General features: G+C 41.3%; 5 protein-coding genes across 5 annotated transcripts; all 5 read left to right on the top strand.

Moving 5' to 3' along the window:
• Positions 1 to 2,890: 2,890 nt before the first annotated feature.
• Positions 2,891 to 3,292, top strand: LOC134853561 (late histone H2A.2.2). The gene has a single exon (XM_063869561.1). The coding sequence runs from the start codon at positions 2,891 to 2,893 to the stop codon at positions 3,290 to 3,292; it is 402 nt and encodes a 133-aa protein (XP_063725631.1).
• A 311-nt stretch (positions 3,293 to 3,603) lies between these two features.
• Positions 3,604 to 4,022, top strand: LOC134853335 (histone H2B.1/H2B.2). Its single transcript, XM_063869309.1, has one exon. The coding sequence runs from the start codon at positions 3,614 to 3,616 to the stop codon at positions 3,980 to 3,982; it is 369 nt and encodes a 122-aa protein (XP_063725379.1). The 5' UTR covers positions 3,604 to 3,613; the 3' UTR covers positions 3,983 to 4,022.
• A 745-nt stretch (positions 4,023 to 4,767) lies between these two features.
• Positions 4,768 to 8,821, top strand: LOC134853560 (uncharacterized). Its single transcript, XM_063869560.1, has 3 exons — positions 4,768 to 5,168; positions 6,503 to 6,931; positions 8,410 to 8,821. Exons 1-3 carry the CDS (start codon positions 4,768 to 4,770, stop codon positions 8,819 to 8,821), a joined length of 1,242 nt encoding a protein of 413 aa, XP_063725630.1.
• LOC134853118 (histone H4) lies at positions 5,876 to 6,248 on the top strand. Its single transcript, XM_063869061.1, has one exon. The coding sequence runs from the start codon at positions 5,910 to 5,912 to the stop codon at positions 6,219 to 6,221; it is 312 nt and encodes a 103-aa protein (XP_063725131.1). The 5' UTR covers positions 5,876 to 5,909; the 3' UTR covers positions 6,222 to 6,248.
• On the top strand, positions 7,247 to 7,665 carry LOC134853117 (histone H2B.1/H2B.2). Its single transcript, XM_063869060.1, has one exon. The coding sequence runs from the start codon at positions 7,257 to 7,259 to the stop codon at positions 7,623 to 7,625; it is 369 nt and encodes a 122-aa protein (XP_063725130.1). The 5' UTR covers positions 7,247 to 7,256; the 3' UTR covers positions 7,626 to 7,665.
• Positions 8,822 to 26,373: the final 17,552 nt, after the last annotated feature.

Genomic DNA, 26,373 nt, shown 5'->3' with positions numbered 1-26,373 from the left:
AAGAAGGCAGGCAAAGCCCAGAAGAAGCCCACTGGAGACAAGAAAAAGAAGAAGAAGAGGCGAGAGACCTACTCTCTCTACATCTACAAGGTGCTGAAGCAGGTCCACCCTGACACCGGCATCTCCTCCAAGGCTATGTCGATCATGAACAGCTTCGTGAACGACATCTTCGAGAGAATCGCCGGTGAAGCTTCAAAACTGGCCCACTACAACAAGCGATCAACCATCTCTAGCCGGGAGATCCAAACCGCAGTCAGACTGCTGTTGCCCGGAGAGCTGGCCAAGCATGCTGTCAGTGAGGGAACCAAGGCCGTCACCAAGTACACCAGCTCCAAGTAGACGATCAGCTTCTACAACTAGTTGCTCTGAGCAACACCAAACCGGCCTTTTTAAAGGCCACCAAAAAGCATAGTTCTATTTGTACTCTAGCTAGCAAGCTCAAATTGGCTTGTATGCAATTTCGAGCTCTCAACAGCTAGCTTTGAGCGTCTAATTTGAGCTACTAAGCTCAACTGAGCTTGTAACTTGCTTAAATCAGCTCCAGACCAACTTTAGAGCTAAAAAACTGCTAAATTTTAAGCTTTCACGTCTCAGCCAATCAGATTTGAGCTTCATTTTGCTCTCTAACTTACAGCTCGAAATAGCTAAGTTTAAGCTTACAAAGCTAGCTAACAAGTCCAATTCAGCTAGCTTAAGCTGAAGTGAGCTTTTAGCTGGCTGAAGTTAGCTTTGGGTCAATTCTAGAGGCAGAAACACCAAAATTTCAAGTTTTCACTTCTCAGCCAATCAGATTCGAGCTTAGTTTGAGCTTCCGCTATCACTCAGACACGGGCCAATCACCTATGCCGCTTTTGGCGGGTAACCTCCAATCCAAGTATAAATAGTCTGCACTTCACATACTTTACTATATATAGTTGAAAATGCTCCTTAATATATATAAGTAACGACTCACCAGAGCTCTCCTTCTATTGCTCTTTTACGTGCCTAACTATTTTTTTATACGTCGAGCGCTCTCAAGGCTTCTGGAGATCTGAATATCTTGGTTACCTCACGGATTTGTCGAAAATTCAACACCCAAAATCTACTTCTACATCTACAACTCAGCTACACTCAACTGACGAAGAATGGCCCGAACGAAGCAGACTGCACGAAAGAGTACCGGAGGAAAGGCACCCAGGAAGCAACTGGCTACCAAGGCTGCAAGAAAGAGCGCACCTTCCACCGGCGGTGTGAAGAAGCCTCACCGATACAGACCAGGAACCGTTGCCCTGAGGGAGATCAGGAGATACCAGAAGTCCACTGAGCTGTTGATCCGAAAGCTGCCCTTCCAGCGACTGGTCAGAGAAATCGCCCAGGACTTCAAGACTGACTTGCGGTTCCAGAGCACTGCAATCATGGCTCTGCAGGAAGCCAGCGAGAGCTACTTGGTCAGCCTGTTCGAGGACACCAACTTGTGCGCGATCCACGCCAAGAGAGTCACGATCATGCCCAAGGACATCCAGTTGGCTCGACGAATCCGAGGAGAGCGAGCTTAAGCTCTAGGTGTACTCCACACCAACCAAACCGGCCTTTTTAAAGGCCACCCAACTATCAGTTCTATATTTCTTCACAGTGAGCTTAGCTCAAGCTAACTTCGACCAGAGCAAGCTCAAGCTGGTATAGGTTGAGCTCTGCTTCCCCCTCATTGGGGTGACGCAGCTGGAAATTGAGCTCGAGCTAGCTGTTCAATTGCTCCCGTACGTAGCCTAACTTTTTTGAGCTTCGAGTTCTCAGAGCTTGGCAAGCTACCTCATAGAGCTCAGGCAAGCTTGTATGAGCTTGATTTAAATCAGAGAGCTCGAATAAGCTCTGTGGACTGACCAGTTTAAGCTAGTACACCTTGTGTGAGCTCAAAATTTTTTCAATTGCTCCCGTACGTAGCCTAACTATTTTTAAGTTAGAGCTCTCAGAGCTCGGCAAGCTATCTCACAGACCTCAAGCGAGCTTCTACGGGCTTGATTTAAATCACATAGCTCTGATAAGCTCTGTGGACTGACCAGTTTGAGGTAGAAGGTCTTGTGGGAGCTCAAAAAAAAAAGTTTCAATTGCTCCTTTACGTGCCTAACTTTTTTTAATACTTATTATCTGCTCTCTCATTGGCTGTTGGTATGAGGGCCAATCAGAGAGCAGAGAAGTCGGTCGAAAATTGATAGGTACCTAGCGATTTTTGCCAATCTCAAACCCAACTGCTACTTCAATTTCTACAACAACTACAACTGCAACAACCATGTCTGGACGAGGAAAGGGAGGAAAAGGACTTGGCAAAGGAGGAGCAAAGAGGCACCGAAAGATCCTAAGAGATAACATCCAAGGCATCACCAAGCCAGCCATCAGACGTCTTGCTCGACGAGGAGGTGTCAAGCGTATCAGTGGACTGATCTACGAAGAGACCCGAGGAGTGCTCAAGAACTACTTGGAGAGCGTGATCAGGGATGCTGTAACCTACACCGAGCACGCCAAGAGGAAGACCGTTGTAGCCATGGACATCGTCTACGCCCTCAAGAGACAAGGCAAGACCTTGTACGGATTCGGAGGTTAAGAAGCTTCTTAGCCAGCTGCTCTCCTAGCTGCAGCACCAAACCGGCCTTTTTAAAGGCCACCAACTATCTCAGTTCTTAAGTCAAGCTCTGCTAGAGCTCTAACAAGCTCTGCTAGAGCTCTAATAAGCTCAGCTAGTTAGTGTAGAGCTTTCAGCGTCTCTAAATTAACTTAAAATGCTAGCTCGATTCTGATTGGCTCTCCCATCTTGGTGGTCGATTTGAACTTACTACCCTAAGACAGGGAGCCAAATTGCGGGTAAAGTCAATCGTCAATCTACAGCTTCTACCACAACAGCTACAACTACAACACGATGTCAGGCAAAGGAGGAAAATCGAAGAGCGGCAAAGTTGGAGCCAAGGCCAAGACCCGATCAAGCCGAGCTGGACTGCAGTTCCCTGTTGGAAGAATCCACCGATTCATCCGCAAGGGCAACTACGCTGAGCGAGTTGGTGCTGGAGCCCCAGTCTACCTTGCTGCTGTGCTCGAGTACTTGACTGCTGAGATCCTTGAGCTGGCTGGCAACGCTGCTAAAGACAACAAGAAGTCCAGGATCATCCCCAGACACTTGCAGTTGGCCATCAGGAACGACGAAGAGTTGAACAAGCTGCTCCACGGAGTGACCATTGCTCAGGGCGGTGTGCTGCCAAACATCCAGGCTGTGCTCCTACCCAAGAAGCAGTCTTCGTCTCAGCCCAAGTCTGACAAGAAGTAAAGAGCTTCTACCTCAACCAGTTGCTAGCTTTCAAGCTTCAACACCAAACCGGCCTTTTTAAAGGCCACCAAATTTAAAGTTCTATCTTTTTATCCTGCTTAGCAGGCATAGCTAAGCTACTCAGAGCAAACTATGGGGGCCTAACAACACTAGCTAGCCTCGAGCTGGACTGGCAGTCCAAAATTGAAGCTTTATTTAGCTTTCAGCTGAGAGCCAATCAGAATTGAGTATTCTTCGAGCTCGATTTGAACACAATTTTTCAAGTTAGGTTGGCTTTTTGATCGATCCACAACTCAACACCACTACAACTACATCTCTACAATGGCACCCAAAGTCAGCGGAAAGGCAGTCAAGAAGGCAGGCAAAGCCCAGAAGAAGCCCACTGGAGACAAGAAAAAGAAGAAGAAGAGGCGAGAGACCTACTCTCTCTACATCTACAAGGTGCTGAAGCAGGTCCACCCTGACACCGGCATCTCCTCCAAGGCTATGTCGATCATGAACAGCTTCGTGAACGACATCTTCGAGAGAATCGCCGGTGAAGCTTCAAAACTGGCCCACTACAACAAGCGATCAACCATCTCTAGCCGGGAGATCCAAACCGCAGTCAGACTGCTGTTGCCCGGAGAGCTGGCCAAGCATGCTGTCAGTGAGGGAACCAAGGCCGTCACCAAGTACACCAGCTCCAAGTAGACGATCAGCTTCTACAACTAGTTGCTCTGAGCAACACCAAACCGGCCTTTTTAAAGGCCACCAAAAAGCATAGTTCTATTTGTACTCTAGCTAGCAAGCTCAAATTGGCTTGTATGCAATTTCGAGCTCTCAACAGCTAGCTTTGAGCGTCTAATTTGAGCTACTAAGCTCAACTGAGCTTGTAACTTGCTTAAATCAGCTCCAGACCAACTTTAGAGCTAAAAAACTGCTAAATTTTAAGCTTTCACGTCTCAGCCAATCAGATTTGAGCTTCATTTTGCTCTCTAACTTACAGCTCGAAATAGCTAAGTTTAAGCTTACAAAGCTAGCTAACAAGTCCAATTCAGCTAGCTTAAGCTGAAGTGAGCTTTTAGCTGGCTGAAGTTAGCTTTGGGTCAATTCTAGAGGCAGAAACACCAAAATTTCAAGTTTTCACTTCTCAGCCAATCAGATTCGAGCTTAGTTTGAGCTTCCGCTATCACTCAGACACGGGCCAATCACCTATGCCGCTTTTGGCGGGTAACCTCCAATCCAAGTATAAATAGTCTGCACTTCACATACTTTACTATATATAGTTGAAAATGCTCCTTAATATATATAAGTAACGACTCACCAGAGCTCTCCTTCTATTGCTCTTTTACGTGCCTAACTATTTTTTTATACGTCGAGCGCTCTCAAGGCTTCTGGAGATCTGAATATCTTGGTTACCTCACGGATTTGTCCAAAATTCAACACCCAAAATCTACTTCTACATCTACAACTCAGCTACACTCAACTGACGAAGAATGGCCCGAACGAAGCAGACTGCACGAAAGAGTACCGGAGGAAAGGCACCCAGGAAGCAACTGGCTACCAAGGCTGCAAGAAAGAGCGCACCTTCCACCGGCGGTGTGAAGAAGCCTCACCGATACAGACCAGGAACCGTTGCCCTGAGGGAGATCAGGAGATACCAGAAGTCCACTGAGCTGTTGATCCGAAAGCTGCCCTTCCAGCGACTGGTCAGAGAAATCGCCCAGGACTTCAAGACTGACTTGCGGTTCCAGAGCACTGCAATCATGGCTCTGCAGGAAGCCAGCGAGAGCTACTTGGTCAGCCTGTTCGAGGACACCAACTTGTGCGCGATCCACGCCAAGAGAGTCACGATCATGCCCAAGGACATCCAGTTGGCTCGACGAATCCGAGGAGAGCGAGCTTAAGCTCTAGGTGTACTCCACACCAACCAAACCGGCCTTTTTAAAGGCCACCCAACTATCAGTTCTATATTTCTTCACAGTGAGCTTAGCTCAAGCTAACTTCGACCAGAGCAAGCTCAAGCTGGTATAGGTTGAGCTCTGCTTCCCCCTCATTGGGGTGACGCAGCTGGAAATTGAGCTCGAGCTAGCTGTTCAATTGCTCCCGTACGTAGCCTAACTTTTTTGAGCTTCGAGTTCTCAGAGCTTGGCAAGCTACCTCATAGAGCTCAGGCAAGCTTGTATGAGCTTGATTTAAATCAGAGAGCTCGAATAAGCTCTGTGGACTGACCAGTTTAAGCTAGTACACCTTGTGTGAGCTCAAAATTTTTTCAATTGCTCCCGTACGTAGCCTAACTATTTTTAAGTTAGAGCTCTCAGAGCTCGGCAAGCTATCTCACAGACCTCAAGCGAGCTTCTACGGGCTTGATTTAAATCACATAGCTCTGATAAGCTCTGTGGACTGACCAGTTTGAGGTAGAAGGTCTTGTGGGAGCTCAAAAAAAAAAGTTTCAATTGCTCCTTTACGTGCCTAACTTTTTTTAATACTTATTATCTGCTCTCTCATTGGCTGTTGGTATGAGGGCCAATCAGAGAGCAGAGAAGTCGGTCGAAAATTGATAGGTACCTAGCGATTTTTGCCAATCTCAAACCCAACTGCTACTTCAATTTCTACAACAACTACAACTGCAACAACCATGTCTGGACGAGGAAAGGGAGGAAAAGGACTTGGCAAAGGAGGAGCAAAGAGGCACCGAAAGATCCTAAGAGATAACATCCAAGGCATCACCAAGCCAGCCATCAGACGTCTTGCTCGACGAGGAGGTGTCAAGCGTATCAGTGGACTGATCTACGAAGAGACCCGAGGAGTGCTCAAGAACTACTTGGAGAGCGTGATCAGGGATGCTGTAACCTACACCGAGCACGCCAAGAGGAAGACCGTTGTAGCCATGGACATCGTCTACGCCCTCAAGAGACAAGGCAAGACCTTGTACGGATTCGGAGGTTAAGAAGCTTCTTAGCCAGCTGCTCTCCTAGCTGCAGCACCAAACCGGCCTTTTTAAAGGCCACCAACTATCTCAGTTCTTAAGTCAAGCTCTGCTAGAGCTCTAACAAGCTCTGCTAGAGCTCTAATAAGCTCAGCTAGTTAGTGTAGAGCTTTCAGCGTCTCTAAATTAACTTAAAATGCTAGCTCGATTCTGATTGGCTCTCCCATCTTGGTGGTCGATTTGAACTTACTACCCTAAGACAGGGAGCCAAATTGCGGGTAAAGTCAATCGTCAATCTACAGCTTCTACCACAACAGCTACAACTACAACACGATGTCAGGCAAAGGAGGAAAATCGAAGAGCGGCAAAGTTGGAGCCAAGGCCAAGACCCGATCAAGCCGAGCTGGACTGCAGTTCCCTGTTGGAAGAATCCACCGATTCATCCGCAAGGGCAACTACGCTGAGCGAGTTGGTGCTGGAGCCCCAGTCTACCTTGCTGCTGTGCTCGAGTACTTGACTGCTGAGATCCTTGAGCTGGCTGGCAACGCTGCTAAAGACAACAAGAAGTCCAGGATCATCCCCAGACACTTGCAGTTGGCCATCAGGAACGACGAAGAGTTGAACAAGCTGCTCCACGGAGTGACCATTGCTCAGGGCGGTGTGCTGCCAAACATCCAGGCTGTGCTCCTACCCAAGAAGCAGTCTTCGTCTCAGCCCAAGTCTGACAAGAAGTAAAGAGCTTCTACCTCAACCAGTTGCTAGCTTTCAAGCTTCAACACCAAACCGGCCTTTTTAAAGGCCACCAAATTTAAAGTTCTATCTTTTTATCCTGCTTAGCAGGCATAGCTAAGCTACTCAGAGCAAACTATGGGGGCCTAACAACACTAGCTAGCCTCGAGCTGGACTGGCAGTCCAAAATTGAAGCTTTATTTAGCTTTCAGCTGAGAGCCAATCAGAATTGAGTATTCTTCGAGCTCGATTTGAACACAATTTTTCAAGTTAGGTTGGCTTTTTGATCGATCCACAACTCAACACCACTACAACTACATCTCTACAATGGCACCCAAAGTCAGCGGAAAGGCAGTCAAGAAGGCAGGCAAAGCCCAGAAGAAGCCCACTGGAGACAAGAAAAAGAAGAAGAAGAGGCGAGAGACCTACTCTCTCTACATCTACAAGGTGCTGAAGCAGGTCCACCCTGACACCGGCATCTCCTCCAAGGCTATGTCGATCATGAACAGCTTCGTGAACGACATCTTCGAGAGAATCGCCGGTGAAGCTTCAAAACTGGCCCACTACAACAAGCGATCAACCATCTCTAGCCGGGAGATCCAAACCGCAGTCAGACTGCTGTTGCCCGGAGAGCTGGCCAAGCATGCTGTCAGTGAGGGAACCAAGGCCGTCACCAAGTACACCAGCTCCAAGTAGACGATCAGCTTCTACAACTAGTTGCTCTGAGCAACACCAAACCGGCCTTTTTAAAGGCCACCAAAAAGCATAGTTCTATTTGTACTCTAGCTAGCAAGCTCAAATTGGCTTGTATGCAATTTCGAGCTCTCAACAGCTAGCTTTGAGCGTCTAATTTGAGCTACTAAGCTCAACTGAGCTTGTAACTTGCTTAAATCAGCTCCAGACCAACTTTAGAGCTAAAAAACTGCTAAATTTTAAGCTTTCACGTCTCAGCCAATCAGATTTGAGCTTCATTTTGCTCTCTAACTTACAGCTCGAAATAGCTAAGTTTAAGCTTACAAAGCTAGCTAACAAGTCCAATTCAGCTAGCTTAAGCTGAAGTGAGCTTTTAGCTGGCTGAAGTTAGCTTTGGGTCAATTCTAGAGGCAGAAACACCAAAATTTCAAGTTTTCACTTCTCAGCCAATCAGATTCGAGCTTAGTTTGAGCTTCCGCTATCACTCAGACACGGGCCAATCACCTATGCCGCTTTTGGCGGGTAACCTCCAATCCAAGTATAAATAGTCTGCACTTCACATACTTTACTATATATAGTTGAAAATGCTCCTTAATATATATAAGTAACGACTCACCAGAGCTCTCCTTCTATTGCTCTTTTACGTGCCTAACTATTTTTTTATACGTCGAGCGCTCTCAAGGCTTCTGGAGATCTGAATATCTTGGTTACCTCACGGATTTGTCCAAAATTCAACACCCAAAATCTACTTCTACATCTACAACTCAGCTACACTCAACTGACGAAGAATGGCCCGAACGAAGCAGACTGCACGAAAGAGTACCGGAGGAAAGGCACCCAGGAAGCAACTGGCTACCAAGGCTGCAAGAAAGAGCGCACCTTCCACCGGCGGTGTGAAGAAGCCTCACCGATACAGACCAGGAACCGTTGCCCTGAGGGAGATCAGGAGATACCAGAAGTCCACTGAGCTGTTGATCCGAAAGCTGCCCTTCCAGCGACTGGTCAGAGAAATCGCCCAGGACTTCAAGACTGACTTGCGGTTCCAGAGCACTGCAATCATGGCTCTGCAGGAAGCCAGCGAGAGCTACTTGGTCAGCCTGTTCGAGGACACCAACTTGTGCGCGATCCACGCCAAGAGAGTCACGATCATGCCCAAGGACATCCAGTTGGCTCGACGAATCCGAGGAGAGCGAGCTTAAGCTCTAGGTGTACTCCACACCAACCAAACCGGCCTTTTTAAAGGCCACCCAACTATCAGTTCTATATTTCTTCACAGTGAGCTTAGCTCAAGCTAACTTCGACCAGAGCAAGCTCAAGCTGGTATAGGTTGAGCTCTGCTTCCCCCTCATTGGGGTGACTCAGCTGGAAATTGAGCTCGAGCTAGCTGTTCAATTGCTACAGAACGTAGCCTAACTTTTTTGAGCTTCGAGCTCTCAGAGCTCGACAAGCTACCTCATAGAGCTCAGGCAAGCTTGTATGAGCTTGATCTAAATCACAGAGCTCGAATAACCTGTGGACTGACCAGTTTGAGCTAGTACAACTTGTGTGAGCTCAAAATTTTTTCAATTGCTCCTGTACGTAGCCTAACTATTTTTAAGTTCGAGCTCCCAGATCTCGGCAAGCTATCTCAGAGAGCTCAAGCGAGCTTCTACGAGCTTGATTTTAATCACAGAGCTCGAATAAGCTCTGTGGACTGCCCAGTTTGAGTTGGTACTCCTTGTGTGAGCTCAAACTTTTTTCAATTGCTCCCGTACGTAGCCTAATTATTTTTAAGTTCGAGCTCTCAGAGCTCGGCAAGCTATCTCAGAGAGCTCAAGCGAGCTTCAATGAGCTTGATTTATAAAGCATAGCTCAGATAAGCTCTCTGGACTGACCAGTTTGTGTTAGAAGGTCTTGTGGGAGCTCATAAAAAATCAATTGCTCCTTTATGTGCCTAACTTTTTTATACGTGAAATAATTTTCGTTCCGGTTGAGCTCTGCTTCTTATCAGCTCTCGCATTGGCTGTTGGTATGAGGGCCAATGAGAGAGCAGAGAAGTCGGTCGAAAAATGATAGGTACCTAGCGATTTTTGCCAATCCGGAACCCAACTTCTATTTCAAATTTTACAACAACTACAACTGCAACAACCGTGTCTGGACGAGGAAAGGGAGGAAAAGGACTTGGAAAAGGAGGAGCAAAGAGGCAGCGAAAGATCTTAAGAGATAACATCCAAGAAATCACCAAGCCAGCCATCAGACGTCTTGCTTTACGAGGAGGTGTCAAGCGTATCAATGGACTGATCTACGAAGAGACCCGAGGAGTGCTCAAAAACATTTTGGAGAGCGTGATCAGGGATGCTGTAACCTACACCGAGCACGCCAAGAGGAAGAACGTTGAAGCCATGGACATCGTCTACGCCCTCAAGAGACAAGGCAAGACCTTGTACAGATTCGGTGCTTAAGAAACTTCTAACCAGCTGCTCTCCTAGCTGCAGCACCAAACCGGCCTTTTTAAAGGCCACCAACTATCTCAAATCTTAGGTCCAGCTCTGCTAGAGCTCAAACTAGTTCAGCTAGTTAGTCTAGAGCTTTCAGCGTGTCTAAACTAACTTAAAACGCTAGCTCGATTCTGATTGGCTCTCCCATCTTGGTGGTCGATTTGAACATGCTACCTTAAGACAGGTAGCCAAATTGCGGGTAAAGTCAATCGTCAATCTACAGCTTCTACCACAACAGCTACAACTACAACTTGATGTTAGGCAAAGGAGGAAAATCGGAGAGCGGCAAAGTTGGAGCCAAGGCCAAGACCCGATCAAGCCGAGCTGGCTGCAGTTCCCTAATGGAAGAATCCATCGATTCATCCGCAAGGGTAACTACGCTGAGCAAGTTGGTGCTGGAGCCCCGGTCTGACTTGCTGCTGTGCTCGAGTACGTGACTGCTGTGATCCTTGAGCTGGCTGGCATTGCTGCTAAAGACAACAAGAAGTCCAGGATCATACCCAGACACTTGCAGTTGGCCATCAGGAACGACGAAGAGTTGAACAAGCTGCTCCACGGAGTGACCATTGCTCAGGGTGGTGTGGTGCCAAACATCCAGGCTGTGCTCCTAGCCAAGAAGCAGTCTTCGTCTCAGCCCAAGTCTGACATGAAGCAAAGACCTTCTACCTCAACCAAATGCTAGCTTTCAAGCTTCAACGCCAAACCGGCCTTTTTAAAGGCCACCAATGTACTAGTTCAATATACGCGTAGTACTAATTTTATAGTAATTAATGCAAATTTTTATGTCTGGTGCAAGGCTAGTTTTTTTACAAACAAAAAAAAATGACCTATTCACCAGCAAAAAAGAAGGTTAAGTATGAAAATTAAAATTTGAGAACCAATAGCAGAACTAAAAAATTGGTAATGTTCATAAAATTAATAGCTTAGTTCCAAGTTTTCAGCAGTTAAGGCAAAAATTGAAAACTTAAGACAATTCGATTGATGATAAAATGAACTCTTTGTTTTTGCTTGCGTCGGGCTATAGTTTTTTTTTGCTACATTTAAAAACATTGAAAACAACTAGTATATACGCACGATTCAACCGAAATTGTTACGCTGAAGGTTGGCGAAAAAGTAAACCTCAAGTTTTCTGAGTTTGGGAGAAGATGGCAAAGAAAATGATTTGCATTGATATACAGTTTTTTCAAACCAAATTTTTTGTTTTGCTTGAATTGGTTTGTTTCGGTCTGAACCAGTGGTGTATAAAGGGATGAAGATGTCTTTCTCTCCCCGGTTTTGCCTATACAAAATAAAAGCTCGAAGGGGCTCAAATTGATATCATATTTAAGCATTTCAAGTTGGGATTCAGATTCCGAAACAAAGTATCTAAGTGTTGAGTAAAAAATAATTGAGGTTTTTTGTTTATCCTGTTGAATTAGATAAATAATAACAAAAAGAGGTGCCGTTATCTAAAATTAACTTTACTTAAATTTTATCAAAACTTTAATTTATCTTAGCACTTTATTATTGAATTTTTCACCGGATTAATTAGCCTATAAATAAAATCAAGTAAAAAAAAGAAACTTTATTCAACGAAAAAAAGTTTTAGGAAATTTCTTCATCATTTTTAATTGCTTTTTAAAATTTTTCTTCTGTCAGTGTGGTCAGCACGTTCTGCTTCTTGCGCCCCCCTTCCGAGCATAACTTTATGGTGTAGCGATTGGTTCTACAAGAATGGTTATGAATACCAAATATTTTTATGGCCTAATTAGTCTTCATTAATTTTCATTACAATCGAACAATGTGATCAGTAAATTAGGTTTTAAAAATTTGCAGGTGAGGGAAAAGAAAAAGAACCGGATGATCAATGGCAAAACTTATAATTTTTCATTGCTAAATAAAAACTCGTTAATTTTTTTCTCCAAACTCTACTTGAAAACAAATGAATTTTTATCTAATCAAAATGAGGATTTGACTCAAAAAGCGACTTCTACTAACATGCGGATTACTTTAAATTCATTATGCATAGATATTGTCGTCTTGGAAAATTTGACTGTTTAGACCCAATATATCCCCTCTATATTGTCCCTTTCCTTAATTCCAGAACCAGCAAGGGGTGAGATGTGATCCGGTATTTGGCGAAAGTACCTTCGGTTGAAAAGTTGAATTTGGTGGTCGATCGATGTACTACACTGGGTTGAGCCCCCTTTGCTCGATTGCTCTGGACTGTTCTCTTCCTCGGAAAGAATCGCAAGAAACTGGATAGTAATTGAATTCAGAAATAAATATATAAATTGCCGAGTATAAGGCACGCTACGTGGCCTAAATACAATTTATTAATTATCAACGAATTTATTCTGCGATAAGTTCCAGAATGCTGCCTCTTGCAGTTCACTTTACAAACAATTCTAAACAGCTCTTCAACTTTGCTTTACAAAGCTTCACTAAAATCTCGCGTCGAGAACTCACTTTAAAAATTTCACGAATCACTGGGTAGTTCTCACACAACCGGGAATTTAACTTCCGTGATACTTGAAAAGTTTCCATTTTTGGTCATTTTTAATTTTATTCCCCTGAACTCAAACTTGGGTAAATCCCTTCACCGTGTCCGTTTTGATCCGAAAAAACACCACAAGAATTTCTTTAATATGCTAGGGCTGTTCATAAAATCTTCATCCCAAATTTCCCATTTCGCCCCATAGATATTCCCAATTTTTGTCCGGGGCTGCATTTTTACTTGTTTGTCGTTCTTATCGAAAGTCCAAGTGAAGTGGGTTAAAATGACCCCAATTTTTGCTAATTACAGAAAATCACTTTCGCTCGGGTACAAACGTCAAAACTAAAAATTCTCGATTTAGGGGCCTCCCCTTACCTCCCAAGGTGGGTAGGTACCCCTTACGGGTCCTTACAATGCTACTTTTTTGCTTTTCAGGGGGTTCCGGGGGTCTTGGGGTCAAAATGCCAAATGACCTCTTAGAGGTCATCCGAGGTCAAATGAGGTCAAACACGTCCAAAGGTCTTATTTTCGATGGAAGATCATTCCCAGTAAATTATATTCAAATCGGACCATCCCTTCCCATATTTTCGAAAAATTCGGGTCAATTAACACTGTTCCCTAAAGTTGCCATTTTCACCCCATAGGAAGTTCCGGAAGAGGAATGAGTCACAAGGTGTCCCCTACTGGGTTGTCCCCCTCCCTTCACATTGGTGCTTTAAAACCACAAGTCAATTATCACTATTAGGTGTTAATAGCCTAATTCAATTTTCAAGTGCTAATAGCTTCCGACGTAGCAGCCGGATTGAGTCCAAACATTGATACATTATAGTTCTTCTCCCAACCTACCATCCCCCCAAGTTTCAGCCTCCTAGCATTATCAGGCGTTGAGAAATAACGAAAAGTGGGTTTTGTTTACATAGGGCGTAAAACCGGAGTTAATAACGGGCTGCGTTCAAAATCCCGGTGGTGAACTTCAACTTCCCTCGCCTAGGGCTACAACATCTTGCAATATGAAGTCATTCTGACCATTATTTACCGGTTTACAAAAAGTGCTAATTGCATTTTCGGAAACCATTATCACTCGCCCCCCAGTGATCCCAGGGTCTGGAAATTGGCATGCCCGGCTAAAATCATCTCTATTAGTCACCCTCCAATTTTCATAACAATCGGACAAGTTGTTCCCAATCCGAGGGGAAGGGGTTCCAGATTATGCGCGCTTTTCCAATTCTTCGCCCTAGAGGTCAGATTCAAGGTGCAGAGTCCGATTAAGATTGTTTGCTCTCAAACTAGGCTTATCTATCACTGAATTTCATTTCTACAAGATCATACAGTCGGTCTACGTTAAAATCAAGTTTCGCAATTTTCTATCGTTTTCATCATGAATTACCAATCCTACGCTCAGGTTACTATAGCATTTAATACAGTAGAATCACCAAAGACAAATAACCAATCTAACACCTCAACCTCGACTCTCTGTCTAATATCTAATCCCTTTTAACACCAATTTTTTTTTCTAAACTAGACTTTCGTTTTTTTTCTGCTATACTACACCGCCTTGTACTACTCTCCAGTTTTCGACACAATATATGCACCATCGTTTATGTGTTGCGACGCAGCGAACCACAAGCTTCAGTTTCCATAGACTCTTACATAATCAATTTGCAACTAAGTGAAGCAACTAAGAGTCTAAGAAAGATTTTTAAACGCGTTGTGAAATATTTCCACCCTTCTATCGAAACAATAAATCATACTACCAAGATTTTCACTGAGTTTCTGTCCGTCCTACTGGTGGAGATGTTTCTAAAGCACTTATAAACATCGCAAATGAGATTAGAACGTGAGAGAGGGAGAAAAAGTTTTCAGTTTTATTCACTGAACTGAACTGAACCCTGTACTAGTTCACCGACCTCTCGGTCATCGTTTAAAGCACACAAGGTCAACAAGCCTGTCTCTCTCGGTCCCTGTCATTCCCGGTGCCGCTATTTCCAAAATCTTCTCGATGTCCTCGTCCAAGTGGCACTTCGCTTGCACTTGTAGATCGATCGACCCGTTCTCGCTAGTCGCCCAAACGTTGTGCGTGGTCTTCATCGTACTCGTGACCGCTCTCCTCTGAGTCTATCGGGGATTGGCTGGGTTGCCAGACGTCCGCTGAACTGCTGAGTTTGTATCGGGTGGCTCTGGGGATGATAGAAGTCCTTGTGGGTCATCCACACCCTGGGTCGCCTCCGGTTGGGACGAAGAGATTGTCAAGAGTTCGTAATGCAAAGGAACAATCGACCCCTCTTTGCGGTCCGGTCCACAAGTTGTCACAATGAAAGTCCAAGGAGCACTGGAATTGCTTCAGGGATCGCAATCCTATAATCATCTCGGCTTTTAATTCTGGGACTACCAAGGCTTCTATGTCATTCTATGTCGTCATCGATTGACCCGAGTTTCAACTTCATTGTATTCCAACCATCTACGGCCACATGACGTCCATCTGCGGTCTGTAGGGAACCGTAGTAGGGTTTCAGGCTTGGGTGCTCCCTCAATCCATCGTAAGTTACACTGCGGATGAGGTTGATCGTGGCTCCAGTATCCACCAAAGCTTTTACACTGGTCCCCCCACGCTGGCTTCTGCTATAAGTCCGAAAGTTGCTTCGGGCACCTAACACACACGTAACAAACTTCGCTGGGGCTTGTCTGATGGAACAAGGACTGTACTTGTTCAGTCGCGGTAGGGCCATCGTTCCATCTCACGGTAGGATGGGGCTTCTGGGGTTTGGGATCTGGCAGGGGAACGTCACTGTTCGGAGGACCCCGGTTTTTCTGTTGTTGTCTCTTAAATTCGGCCGGTATAAACCCTCCCTGGAATGCCTCTCTTGTCCCGGTCCTTGGTAGTTTAAAGAATCCGAAGTTTTCTGGGGGCACTGCTTCGCGAAGTGTCCGGGTTGCCCACAAGAGAAACAATTAGCCCTTCCCCATTCTGCATCTGCGTCAAGAGGTCACCCTGAGCACTCACCAATCGGTCGATCCTTGGGTCTGTACCAAATGGTTGACGACCCGAGCTCGCCCACTCGGCCCGCTCCCCACACTGGGTTCAAACGTTGGCTCGGGAATGCCCTCCGCCACGCGTGCAAGATGCAGTCTCTTTCTGTTCCTGGCCCTTGATGATTTGTTCACTAGTGCCTGTGCGCGAGCGACCGCTAGTGCCAAGTTCCCAAGTTCTTCTCGCAATAGTTGGTCTTGTAGCTCGACGTCGAAAAGTACATCGATGAACTGCTCACGATTCATCGCGTCCCTCGCCTGAGCCCCAACATTACCATACGCAACATCGCCGAGGGATCTGACTCGACGGGAAAACTCCCTGAGGCCTTCTTTTTCACTCTGCATCAAGTTCTTGAACTCTGCTCGGGCCCCAGCTTGTGTCTGAAACGGCATCATGCTGTGATCGAGCTCAGCCAACATCGCTACCAAAGTTGGTGGTTCGAATCCCTCTATTTCTTCGCGGAAGTGGGCTGGCATGCTGGTGAACTCGTCGAGTGCCCAAACCGTCAGGCAAGTTGGCAGGACCATCCGGGTTTGCTCGTCGTTCCACCGGTTCGCATCGGCCACCCATGCAAAGTGCTTCCTCCAGTCCGCCCAGTTCTGCTAGCTGCTGGACGGAAACCGGTCCGGACGTATCGTCCCGAAGCCGAACACACCTTGCTGTCGGTCGAGGGCGTTTGCTGCCGCCACCGCAGCCTCTGCCATCAGTTGGCGATCTTCGTCGTTCATCGCCATTGCAATCGTATCGTCTAACAGTTGATCAAACGTATCGTTTCACGCAACTGTAGTCCACAGAATGCCCACCTAGGAGCGCCAATGTCGTCTTGGGGAAGTTGACTGTTTAGACCCAATATATCCTCTCTATATTGTCCGCTAAGTTCATTCCCTAAAACCAGAACCAGCAAGGGATGAGCTGTGATCCGGTATTTGGCGAGAATCCCCTCGGTTGAAAGGTTGAATTTGGTGGTCGATCGATGTACTACACTGGGTTGCGCCCCCTTTGCTCGATTGATCTCTTCTGTTCTCTTCCTCGGAAAGAATCGCAAGAACCTGGATAGTAATTGAATTAAGAAATAAAAACATAACTTGTCGAGTATAAGGACCGCTTAGTGGCCTGAAAACAATTTATTTAGTATCAATGAATTTACTATGCGATAAGTTCCAGAAAGCTGCCTCTTGCAGTTCACTTTACAAACAATTCTAAACAACTCTTCAACTTTGCTTCACAAAGCTTCACTAAAAATCTCGCGTCAATAACTCGAATTAAAAACTTCACGAGTCACTCTCAGGACCCGTCTGAATTCTATAGGTTTCACTCTTGTTCTGTTCAGTTCGGTGGTTGTACCTTGATCGCGTATCGTTATCTTTACTTACTTTCGGTTCGGTCAGAGGCGTTCCGTTCCCTATCCCTACTAACATTCACTTAACTAGCTGCTACTCAGGACTTATCAGCTGAATCAACCATTAGGTCAGCTTTAATCAAACATCGGGGTGGCACTTAGTTAATCAGGACATACTGAGCAAACATTGTTTCAACTACAAAATCAGCTCCCAATCGTATTTGACAAATGACCCCTTGCATGACTTTATTTTATTTCTTCCTAACTTTTTCCCTTTCCTATGAATTAGGTAGTTCTCACACAACCGGGAATTTAACTTCCATGATACTTGAAAAGTTTCCATTTTTGGTCATTTCTACTTTTATTCCCCTAAGCCCAAGCGCCGGGTAATTCCCTTCCCCGTGTCCGTTTTGATCCAAAAAAACACCACAAGATTTTATTTAATATGCTAAGACTGTTCATAAAAATCCTATTTCCCCTCATAGATGTTCCCAATTTTTGTCCGGGGTTGCATTTTTACTTGTTTGTCGTTCTTATCGAAAGTCCAAGTGGAGTGGGTTAAGCTGACCCCAATGTTTGCTAATTACAGAAAATCACTTTCGCTCGGGTACAAAGTTCAAAACTAAAAATTCTCAATTTAGGGTCCTCACTTTACCTCCCAATGTGGGTAGGTACCCCTTACGGGTCCTTACAATGCTATTTTATCGCTTTTCAGGGGGTTCCGGGGGTCTGGGGGTCAAAATGCCAAATGACCTCTTAGAGGTCATCGAGGTCAAATGAGGTCAATCACGTCCAAACGTCTTATTTTCGATGGAAGATCATTCCCACTAAGTTTCATTCATATCGGACCATCCCTTCCCATTTTTTCGAAAAATTCGGGTCAATTAACACTTTTCCCTAAAATTGCCATTTTCACCCCATAGGAAGTTCCGGGAGAGGATTGGATCACAAGGGGTCCCCTACTGGGTTGCGCCCCCCCCTGCACATTGGTGCATTAAAATCACAAGTCAATTATCACTATCAGGTGTTAATAGCCTAATTCAATTTTCAAGTGCTAATAGCTTCCGATGTAGTCACCGGATTGGGTCCAAACATTAAGACATTATAGGTCTTCCCCCAACCTACCGTCCCCCCAAGTTTCAGCCTCCTAGCATTGTCAGGGGTCAAGAAATAACGAAAAGTGGGTATTGTTTACATAGGGCGTAAAACCGGAAGTAATAACCGGATGCGTTCAAAATCCCGGTGGTGAACTTCCCTCGCCTAGGGCTACAACATATTGCATTCTGACCATTATTTACCGGTTTACAAAAAGTGCTAATTGAATTTTCGGAAATCGTTATCACTCGCCCCCCAGGGGTCCCAAAATTCTGGAAATTGGCATGCCCGGTTAAAATCATCTCTATTAGTCACTCACCAGTTTTCATAACGATCGGACCAGTGGTTCCCAATCTGGGGAGGTTTCCAGATTTTGCGCGCTTTTCCAATTCTTTGCCCTAGAGGTCAAATTCAAGGTGCAGAGTCCGATTACGATTGTTTGCTCTCAAACTAAGCTTATCTATCACTGAATTTCATTGCTACAAGATCATACAGTCGGTCTACGTTAAAATCAAATTTCGCAATTTTCAACCATTTTCATCATGAATTACCAATCCTACGCTCAGGTTACTATAGCATGTAATACAGTAGATCCACCAATTCTACAGATATAAAATTTTTTGCCTTTAAATTTTGAAACCTGAATTGGATTTTGCCTTTTTTGCTGCAACCTAAAAAGATTTTTAAAACGCATTGTTGCGAATTACTCTACTATGGTTCTTTCAACCTTGTCACGGAATCAGCATGCATTTTGTCCTAATAAGGTATTCATATTTGTTGTGTCTTTGAAAATAGCATTCCCTGACCCTTTTCGTACTTCCTTTCGTTGACTTGCGAAGGGTAACAATAAACAACAAAATTCTAAGTAAAGGTAAAACAAATAAAAATCAAATAATTTTCAGAACCACAAATGCCGCAAAAAGTTGCAAGATACGTACCTCAGCTAAATAACATTTTTGTTTTTTAACAATAACTGTAAACTCAAAAATTCGATGATAATCATTTTTAGAATGTGAAGAAACAAACTTTTTATATGATGCTTCGAGTGGGTATTTTTTTGGTGCAAGATTTATTGATTGAAAAAATTTTCTTTCGTTGTTAAACAGTTAAAATCAAAGATGTAGTACACACTCTTTAAACATAAACTGTGTGAACCGATTCTCCACTGACTGAAGCAAGTGGTCTGATTAATCCTGGATAAAAAAGTTTAGCTTGTTTAGCATGCGATCCCCCGCTGAACTACAATTTTGAACATATTTGAACCTGATGAAAAACAAACAAACCAAAGTTTTTGCAAAAGATCATATTTTAGTGATGCAATTTTACTGAGATTGAACAGTGACTTTCGACTGTGCAAATGTGCCATAATTGAGAAATTGTAAAAAAAAATTTAATGATATATGTGCTCTTGATGCAGCTAATCGCTGATTGTGCATGAGTTTTTTCAGACGTCTTTGGATGATCAGGGTGATCAGGTTCAAAAATTGAAAAAATTAGTTGCTCCAGTAATCGTTTTATATTTTTTCAATGAATCAGAACAAAATCAAAATTAATTTTTTTACTCAGCTGACTGTAGAGTTATTTTATTAAACAAATGAATTCAGAAACGACTGAACAAAAATATGAACAAACTTAAAAATATTAAGTGCGGCATATCAAAATTAAACGGCGAGCGTTTACAACCTTAAGTGACACTTAATGAGGAGGATTCTCATGCTTGAGGTACCGAATGCTTGAGAAATTTCAACCAAGCAAAATAGCTAAGCATTCTTATTGGCTAAACGCCTTTCCCACAAAATCAAAGTCAATATTAACAGAGAGAGAAAAAGATTTTGAGAGAAAAGTTTAGATGTTTTGGCGCCAAAATAACTGCTTAATTTGCAGTTGCAGACATTTTGGTGCCAAAATTGGAATGTTTTTCTTTCATAATTGGCGTCAGTAATTTCCCGTTCTTTAGAAAATGCGTTTAAATTATTCTGAAATTTCCACGCCTTTTTCGGCACTGTTGAACGCCCCCTATTTTGATGGCTTGAAATGAAAACCTCTTAGTGTTAGCGTTAAGATTAGATTTGAATGATTTTTCAATATTTTATTTGATGGAATGATAACAAAAAATTGCAAAAGGCAACAAAAGTAAAGAAAGGTGATCATGTGTAACGATTCAGTCCAAAAATGAAATATTTTTTGATAAAAAAATCCAACTGCCGAATTGCAAATACTACAAGATGTTTTCGCTATATGTAAACATGTAATAAACGTCTGTTACAAGTTAATAACAACAAAATTTTGAGAAAGTTATGACACACTAATGATTCAATTGTTTAATTTCAGGGCAATAAAGTTCAAGATCGATATCAGCCTTAGGGAAATAGCTGATCATGCTGATCAGAATTTGTTTTTAATTGGCTTCAACTGCACAATTAAAATTAGCCAAGGCTAAATCAAATGTGCTCTTTTTGTATAAAAGCAGCTGCAATTGATTTAAGGCTTAAATTTGGCAGTTTTAAATTTGAAAGCAAAATAGCTGAAAATCGAAACTCAAAAAGTGATTGAGCAAAAGACAAAAAAAGTCTTCTTAACAGTTTTTAAAGCCGAAATTGAAAAGAATTCGAAAACATTATTATACTTTTTAATTGAGATCCTTTGCTGCATGCTTCAAGGTTTCGCATATTTTTGGCGCTTTATACCGTATCGGCTTCATCAAAATTGCTCGATACAGTCAATCACGCCTCTCTACTACAAAAAATTTACAAGAACGGCTGGCGAGATTTTTTGCTTGAGTAGTTTAGTTCATTTTGCCTGATCGAAAAAAATTTATTTTCGGCAATCATAATCCAGTTATAAATATTCATAGTGCGCAGTTCAGTATTAGGTCCTGTTTTTTTACTATTACATTTTTTATCATAACTAATTAACAGACAGTTAAAAATATTAAATTCACTCTAACTGGAGGTGATACAAACTCAAGCAAAATACCGGAAAGTGAATACTTGAATAGGATCTAGTTACAACAAGACTGCTCGTATCAGGGCGAAGCCCTGAATATTCCGACTGCTTTTTAAGATTTATGGAGCAGGAATAACATTACAAAATTAAATGTAATAAAACAAGATAAAAACCTGAGTTTTATAATGAAAATCATCCCCCACGCGCCATATAAAGTACAAAAGAATAGTTTTCGCTCCTTGTAATAAAATATTTATGGCAAATAAGCTTCTTTGAACCAATTTGGAACGATTTCTAAAAAGGAATAATTCTCCTCTACGTGTTAATAGAGCGAAACATATCGCGAGTTAACTGTCCCAAATTGGCCAAAATGGCAATCTTTAAACCCCCATAACTTAAAAAAAATGATCACACTTAAAATATCTTTTCAAATTTGAGCTCAAGACAACAATACCCTTCGAATGATATAAAAAATTCCGTCAAAAAAGGCTAGTTAAAAAGTCGAAAATTGTCTGAAGAAAAAAAAACCCACCCCGAGCACAAATATTCCGTTACTTTCGTCTCGAAGGTCGGAACAATAAGAAAAACAATGAATTCAACAAAACAAATTTATGATAACAAACGATATGTAATAACAAAACGAAAATCAGACTTCCTTAATATTTGTCTAGCATAAAACCAAAACATTTAGCCCCACAAGCGATGTTTAATATTAATTCGGGAATCTGTCAAAAACCTGTACTTTTCGGAACTGTAAAAGGCTTTAAGAAAGAAGCCAAATGAGTTTATTTGAAATTTGTAGTCAACAAAAAAAATTTTAAGTCAAAAATTAATTTGAAAAACCTTCACAAAAGTTGTTATGCCACTATATTAAAAAAACGACCCTGATTTTGGAACAGCAAACAAAACTAAATTGTACAAAATGCAAAGTCAATTTGAGCTGATTACTCATTTTTCGAGTTACCTGTTTACATGATACTCAAATCACTAGCAAAACTTTTGACTTTGACCTGCGACCATGACGTTTACCTTTAAGCAAGTTTAAGCAAATTATATCGCTTTTGTGCCAAATTTATGTGACGGCAAATAAGGTTAAAATTATAAATAAGCTTAACGCCGTGCAACTTCACTGCTGCCCTTTAGTACCCAGTCTGTGAGCTAACAAATGTTTTACTAAATACAATTTTGAACCGGACCAGAATACGATGTTCGCCAAATACCAACGTCCATCATCCATCCTTTGAATTGCAGAAAGATAATTCTAAAAAACTCTGTAAAACCCGGATGGGTGGAACTTGATCTAAACTATATTTTACGATTGGATTAATTAGATATTTTACCACTGTAAAGTATTAAATAATAACCAATCATGATCCATCTAACTAACAACCCACTTATTTGTAAGTGCTGAAATTACTTGTAATTTCAGCACCAGAGAGATTTGAATTTAACTTAGAAATTAGTTGCCTCTCCAAGAGAACTTCAGCAGCCGCAATAAACCAGTATACCCTAGATCTATTGAGCCTAGCAGAGACTAGTTAAACACCCTGAGACTAGAAAGTATAAGAGTAAGATTAGGATCGGTATTAGACTAAGAAGTTGCACGAATCTATCCGGCCGAAAATAAGATAGCGTGACGAGCAGACGGTGTACCCTATCCGAAATTACTCTATGAGTTAGCCACATCGGTCCTAACTCATCTGGTGCGACCATAAGTCTCGAATAAGACCTTAATAGCTTAGAGTTAACCAAAAATAGATTAGAATTTAGACAAAACATTTTTAAAATGTTATACGACGATAATTTAATCGAAATGTCTCTACGACTCAATAGATCAGAGACGATATTCCGAACGATAACAGAACTACCCGGAATTGTAAGAAGACCTCGAACAAGAGACGACATACGCCAAAGTAGAAACTTACCATATAGTTATGTGATAGTACGGCAAAAGCCAACACAAACTTTTATATTTAGAATCTTATTAGCAATGAATTTAGATTTTCATTTGCATACATAAAATCTTGAAGTCAATCTTCATAATCATTTCAGGCGCTAAACAAAAGTATTAATATACAATAACGATTGATAAAAAGATCTCACATCATTTTCTTAAATTCTGCAGTCTTATATAAAACATGTTTGAAAAATATTTATTGAAAATCAAAATAAAAACTAGTAGCATGACAATTAATTGTTAGTAATCATAAAATCATCTGTTGTCCCAGCTTCATCACCTAAACATAACAGCAATCATAAGCTCACTAATATCATTAAAAAACTAAATCTTTTTCTTAAATAAATTTAAACCATTTTAAACTTAAATTCACTTAATTTTAAAATCAGATCATCAAGGCTTATCCTTGGATCTTAATTAATTTCCTATTTCACTAAATTTAAAAACCTGATCATCAAGGCCTATCCTTGGATAAAAAAAAACAATTTTGTTCTCCCCCACCCACTTAACAAGTGTCTAACGACCTCAAACGTCGATTCACTATCCAACCCTTCCAAAAAACCCAAGACTAATAGAAATTTTTCAACAAAACTAACCATTCAAATTAGGATAAACAGTGAAGAACTTCGGTTATTCATCCTTCACTTGAACCCTCCTCTTACTAGACCCAGGATAAATCTTAGACTTAGTAAGTTTAAAATAGTATCTAACGAACTACTCGCGTTCTAATTATACCTGAACCTTGTGGATCGATTTACTATTCTCCAAGCCCTGAACACAATCACTACCCCTAAGTAAGATTAAGTAAGTTAACACCTTAGCTTATACTAGCCACGAGAGTTTAAAAATTCATTCTTCGGAATCGATATACTTTTCTCTCCAACCCTGAACAAATAGACCCAGGTTAAGCTAACCAAAAAATCGTAAGGACTAACAGTTTAAGAAAGTAGACATCATCTAACAACTTTTTGCATCCCTTATCCTAAACCTTATGTCATTCAAAAATCTGGGAAATAAGCAAACAATCGTTTTACACAACTGCGAAATCGATAACAAAAAATACGATCTTGTAATCACACCTCATACACAAACAGTTGGATATATTAGAACAAAACGACTAACAATAAAAGAAAAATAATAAATAAACAAAAACAAATCACACGAAAAAGATTTTCAAAAAATAGAAACGCATTTTCAGAATCAGAAGCCAGCAATTTAGATGAACTCTATAAATTAAAAGAATCGATTGATAAAAATTGTCCCATTCATGATCAATTATATTTTTCCGACTCAGAAACAACTTCAAATTCATCAAAAAGAGGAAAAAGAAGAAATATAAACACAAACCAGTACACTTGTATAATTAGAATCAACCAATTAGACACATCGATAGTTATATACTAACAGTCATTAAACGAAAAATAGAGCCACAGCCATACTCAAAGTGACGAAAGTCCAGATGACGAAGAGGTTTACCCCTTCCTCATAGATGCACCCGATAATAGAGGGCAGCATGACTTTTGCAAGAATTTACTCCTAAATTTGTTTGAACCCGAAATCAGTCCATGCAAAGCAGAACTCCCAGATGTAAAAATCAAAACACAAATTATTGAACATTATCTGAAAGATATATGTAATTTAACACAACAATACGGAATCTACACCATAGAATTCAGCACACCAAACCCGAATCACCGCAAATATGTAATTCAAACAGACGATTTTGAATTAGAATTTTCAAAAGTATTCTTAGAATATATTAAAAGCATACAATATCATAACTCACAAAGAGCAAACTCCATATTTACTAACGATGTTTTTGCAATAATATATAGCTATATTTCAATATTAGAAAAAACAGAATTTCAAAGTATCTCACCAACTGAAACATCCAAACGTACAAAAGTACGACAAGAAATCACATTATTTTCAACTTTTCTACATATAATCAAAGAAAATTTCACTAAAGACGAAGTTTCACAACACACAAAACATGACTTACAAAAAATTTTGGCATGGTTTATAATAGATTATTTCACACATAAAATAGACTTAATTTCACAAGCAAGAAAAAATTTCAGACCTCAAAATCCAAACGATGATACTGCCATCACAGAACAGTCAGACTACGTTTGGGGCCCTGAATGGTCTCATCATGCATTTATAAATATCCAACAATCAATCTCAAGTCAAGCAATAAGTACAATATCTTATCAAAGAGATTATGTGAGAGTAGTACCACTGACTATTGATGCAACACCATTAAACTACAATACATTTTTACCTGATACGCGAAATAACAGTTTAAATTCGACCGTCATACACAATGAAAACCTTAATGGAACTAGGAATCTTACACAACAAGATATCCAAACACCATCACACTTTATAAATGAAGAAATCGTCCAAACAACAAAAACTACACAACATTCATTCCACAATCTAAAATATTAAAGAAAGTTGAATTTAAAAAACAGCTTTCAATTTAAAATTAATAATCTTTGCACCTCTGAAACATTTTAAACTTTCATTTTTCAAAATAACATGCTGACAAACACGCAGCGATTCTAGTTCAAAATTAGCCAATAGGATTCATTCAATCCGTCACTTTCTATAACTCTAACACAAACCAATTAGACGAAAGATATTAAACTCCAGGCATATCTATAACTATAACTTTACAACCTCCAGGTCAAAAATAAGCAAACCACTCAAACTTGACAACTAAAATAAATACCACCATAATATCATAACCCTTCCTTATCTAATAACGCAAAGATCAACAATATTTTCCCAACTCAGACCTCAAAAACCCCCCAAACAAAAAAGTTAAATTTGCCTAAAGTAAAAGAACGACCATATTCATTTAGCCTAAAGTACAAAAATCTCAAAAATACCCCAGATCAACTGACAAATAAAAATAAAGTAAAAGAAGACCTCCCGAGCACCATAAAATTCGCCCCCAACAATTTTTCACAAAACTCAACCCACTTGTCAAAAAACCAATAAATAATTTGACCACACTTGAAAATGGCCCCAAACAACAAAAAATATTCAATCAAGAAGCCATTTCTTAAATGCTCTTCTCTCGATCAGTCAACATAATTTTCAACATTTTCATAAACTTTTTAACAAAATTTAAACTTTTGTTCGTATTTCTTTTTGATACCTTTGAAGCTATTGTAATAATCTTAATCAATTTTTGCAATACTTTTTAAATTTTCTATTCCATATTTGAACTATATCTCCAACTTTCAAAAGCCATTGACCATATTCACAGGTACGAAAACCCAAAATTTATTTAAATGATACGAACCATTTTTAGTAGAACAGATATTTTTTTACTATTTGTAATTTTTATCATCCCTCATATTGACAATATGCAAATGTATAAAGAAGGCAGTCATAACATTCGCCTTAGCAACAATCCTTT

Source organism: Symsagittifera roscoffensis, chromosome 8 (genome assembly GCF_963678635.1).
Source record: "Symsagittifera roscoffensis chromosome 8, txSymRosc1.1, whole genome shotgun sequence".
NCBI lineage: Eukaryota > Metazoa > Xenacoelomorpha > Acoela > Convolutidae > Symsagittifera > Symsagittifera roscoffensis.
This window is presented reverse-complemented; position numbering and strand designations above follow the sequence as displayed.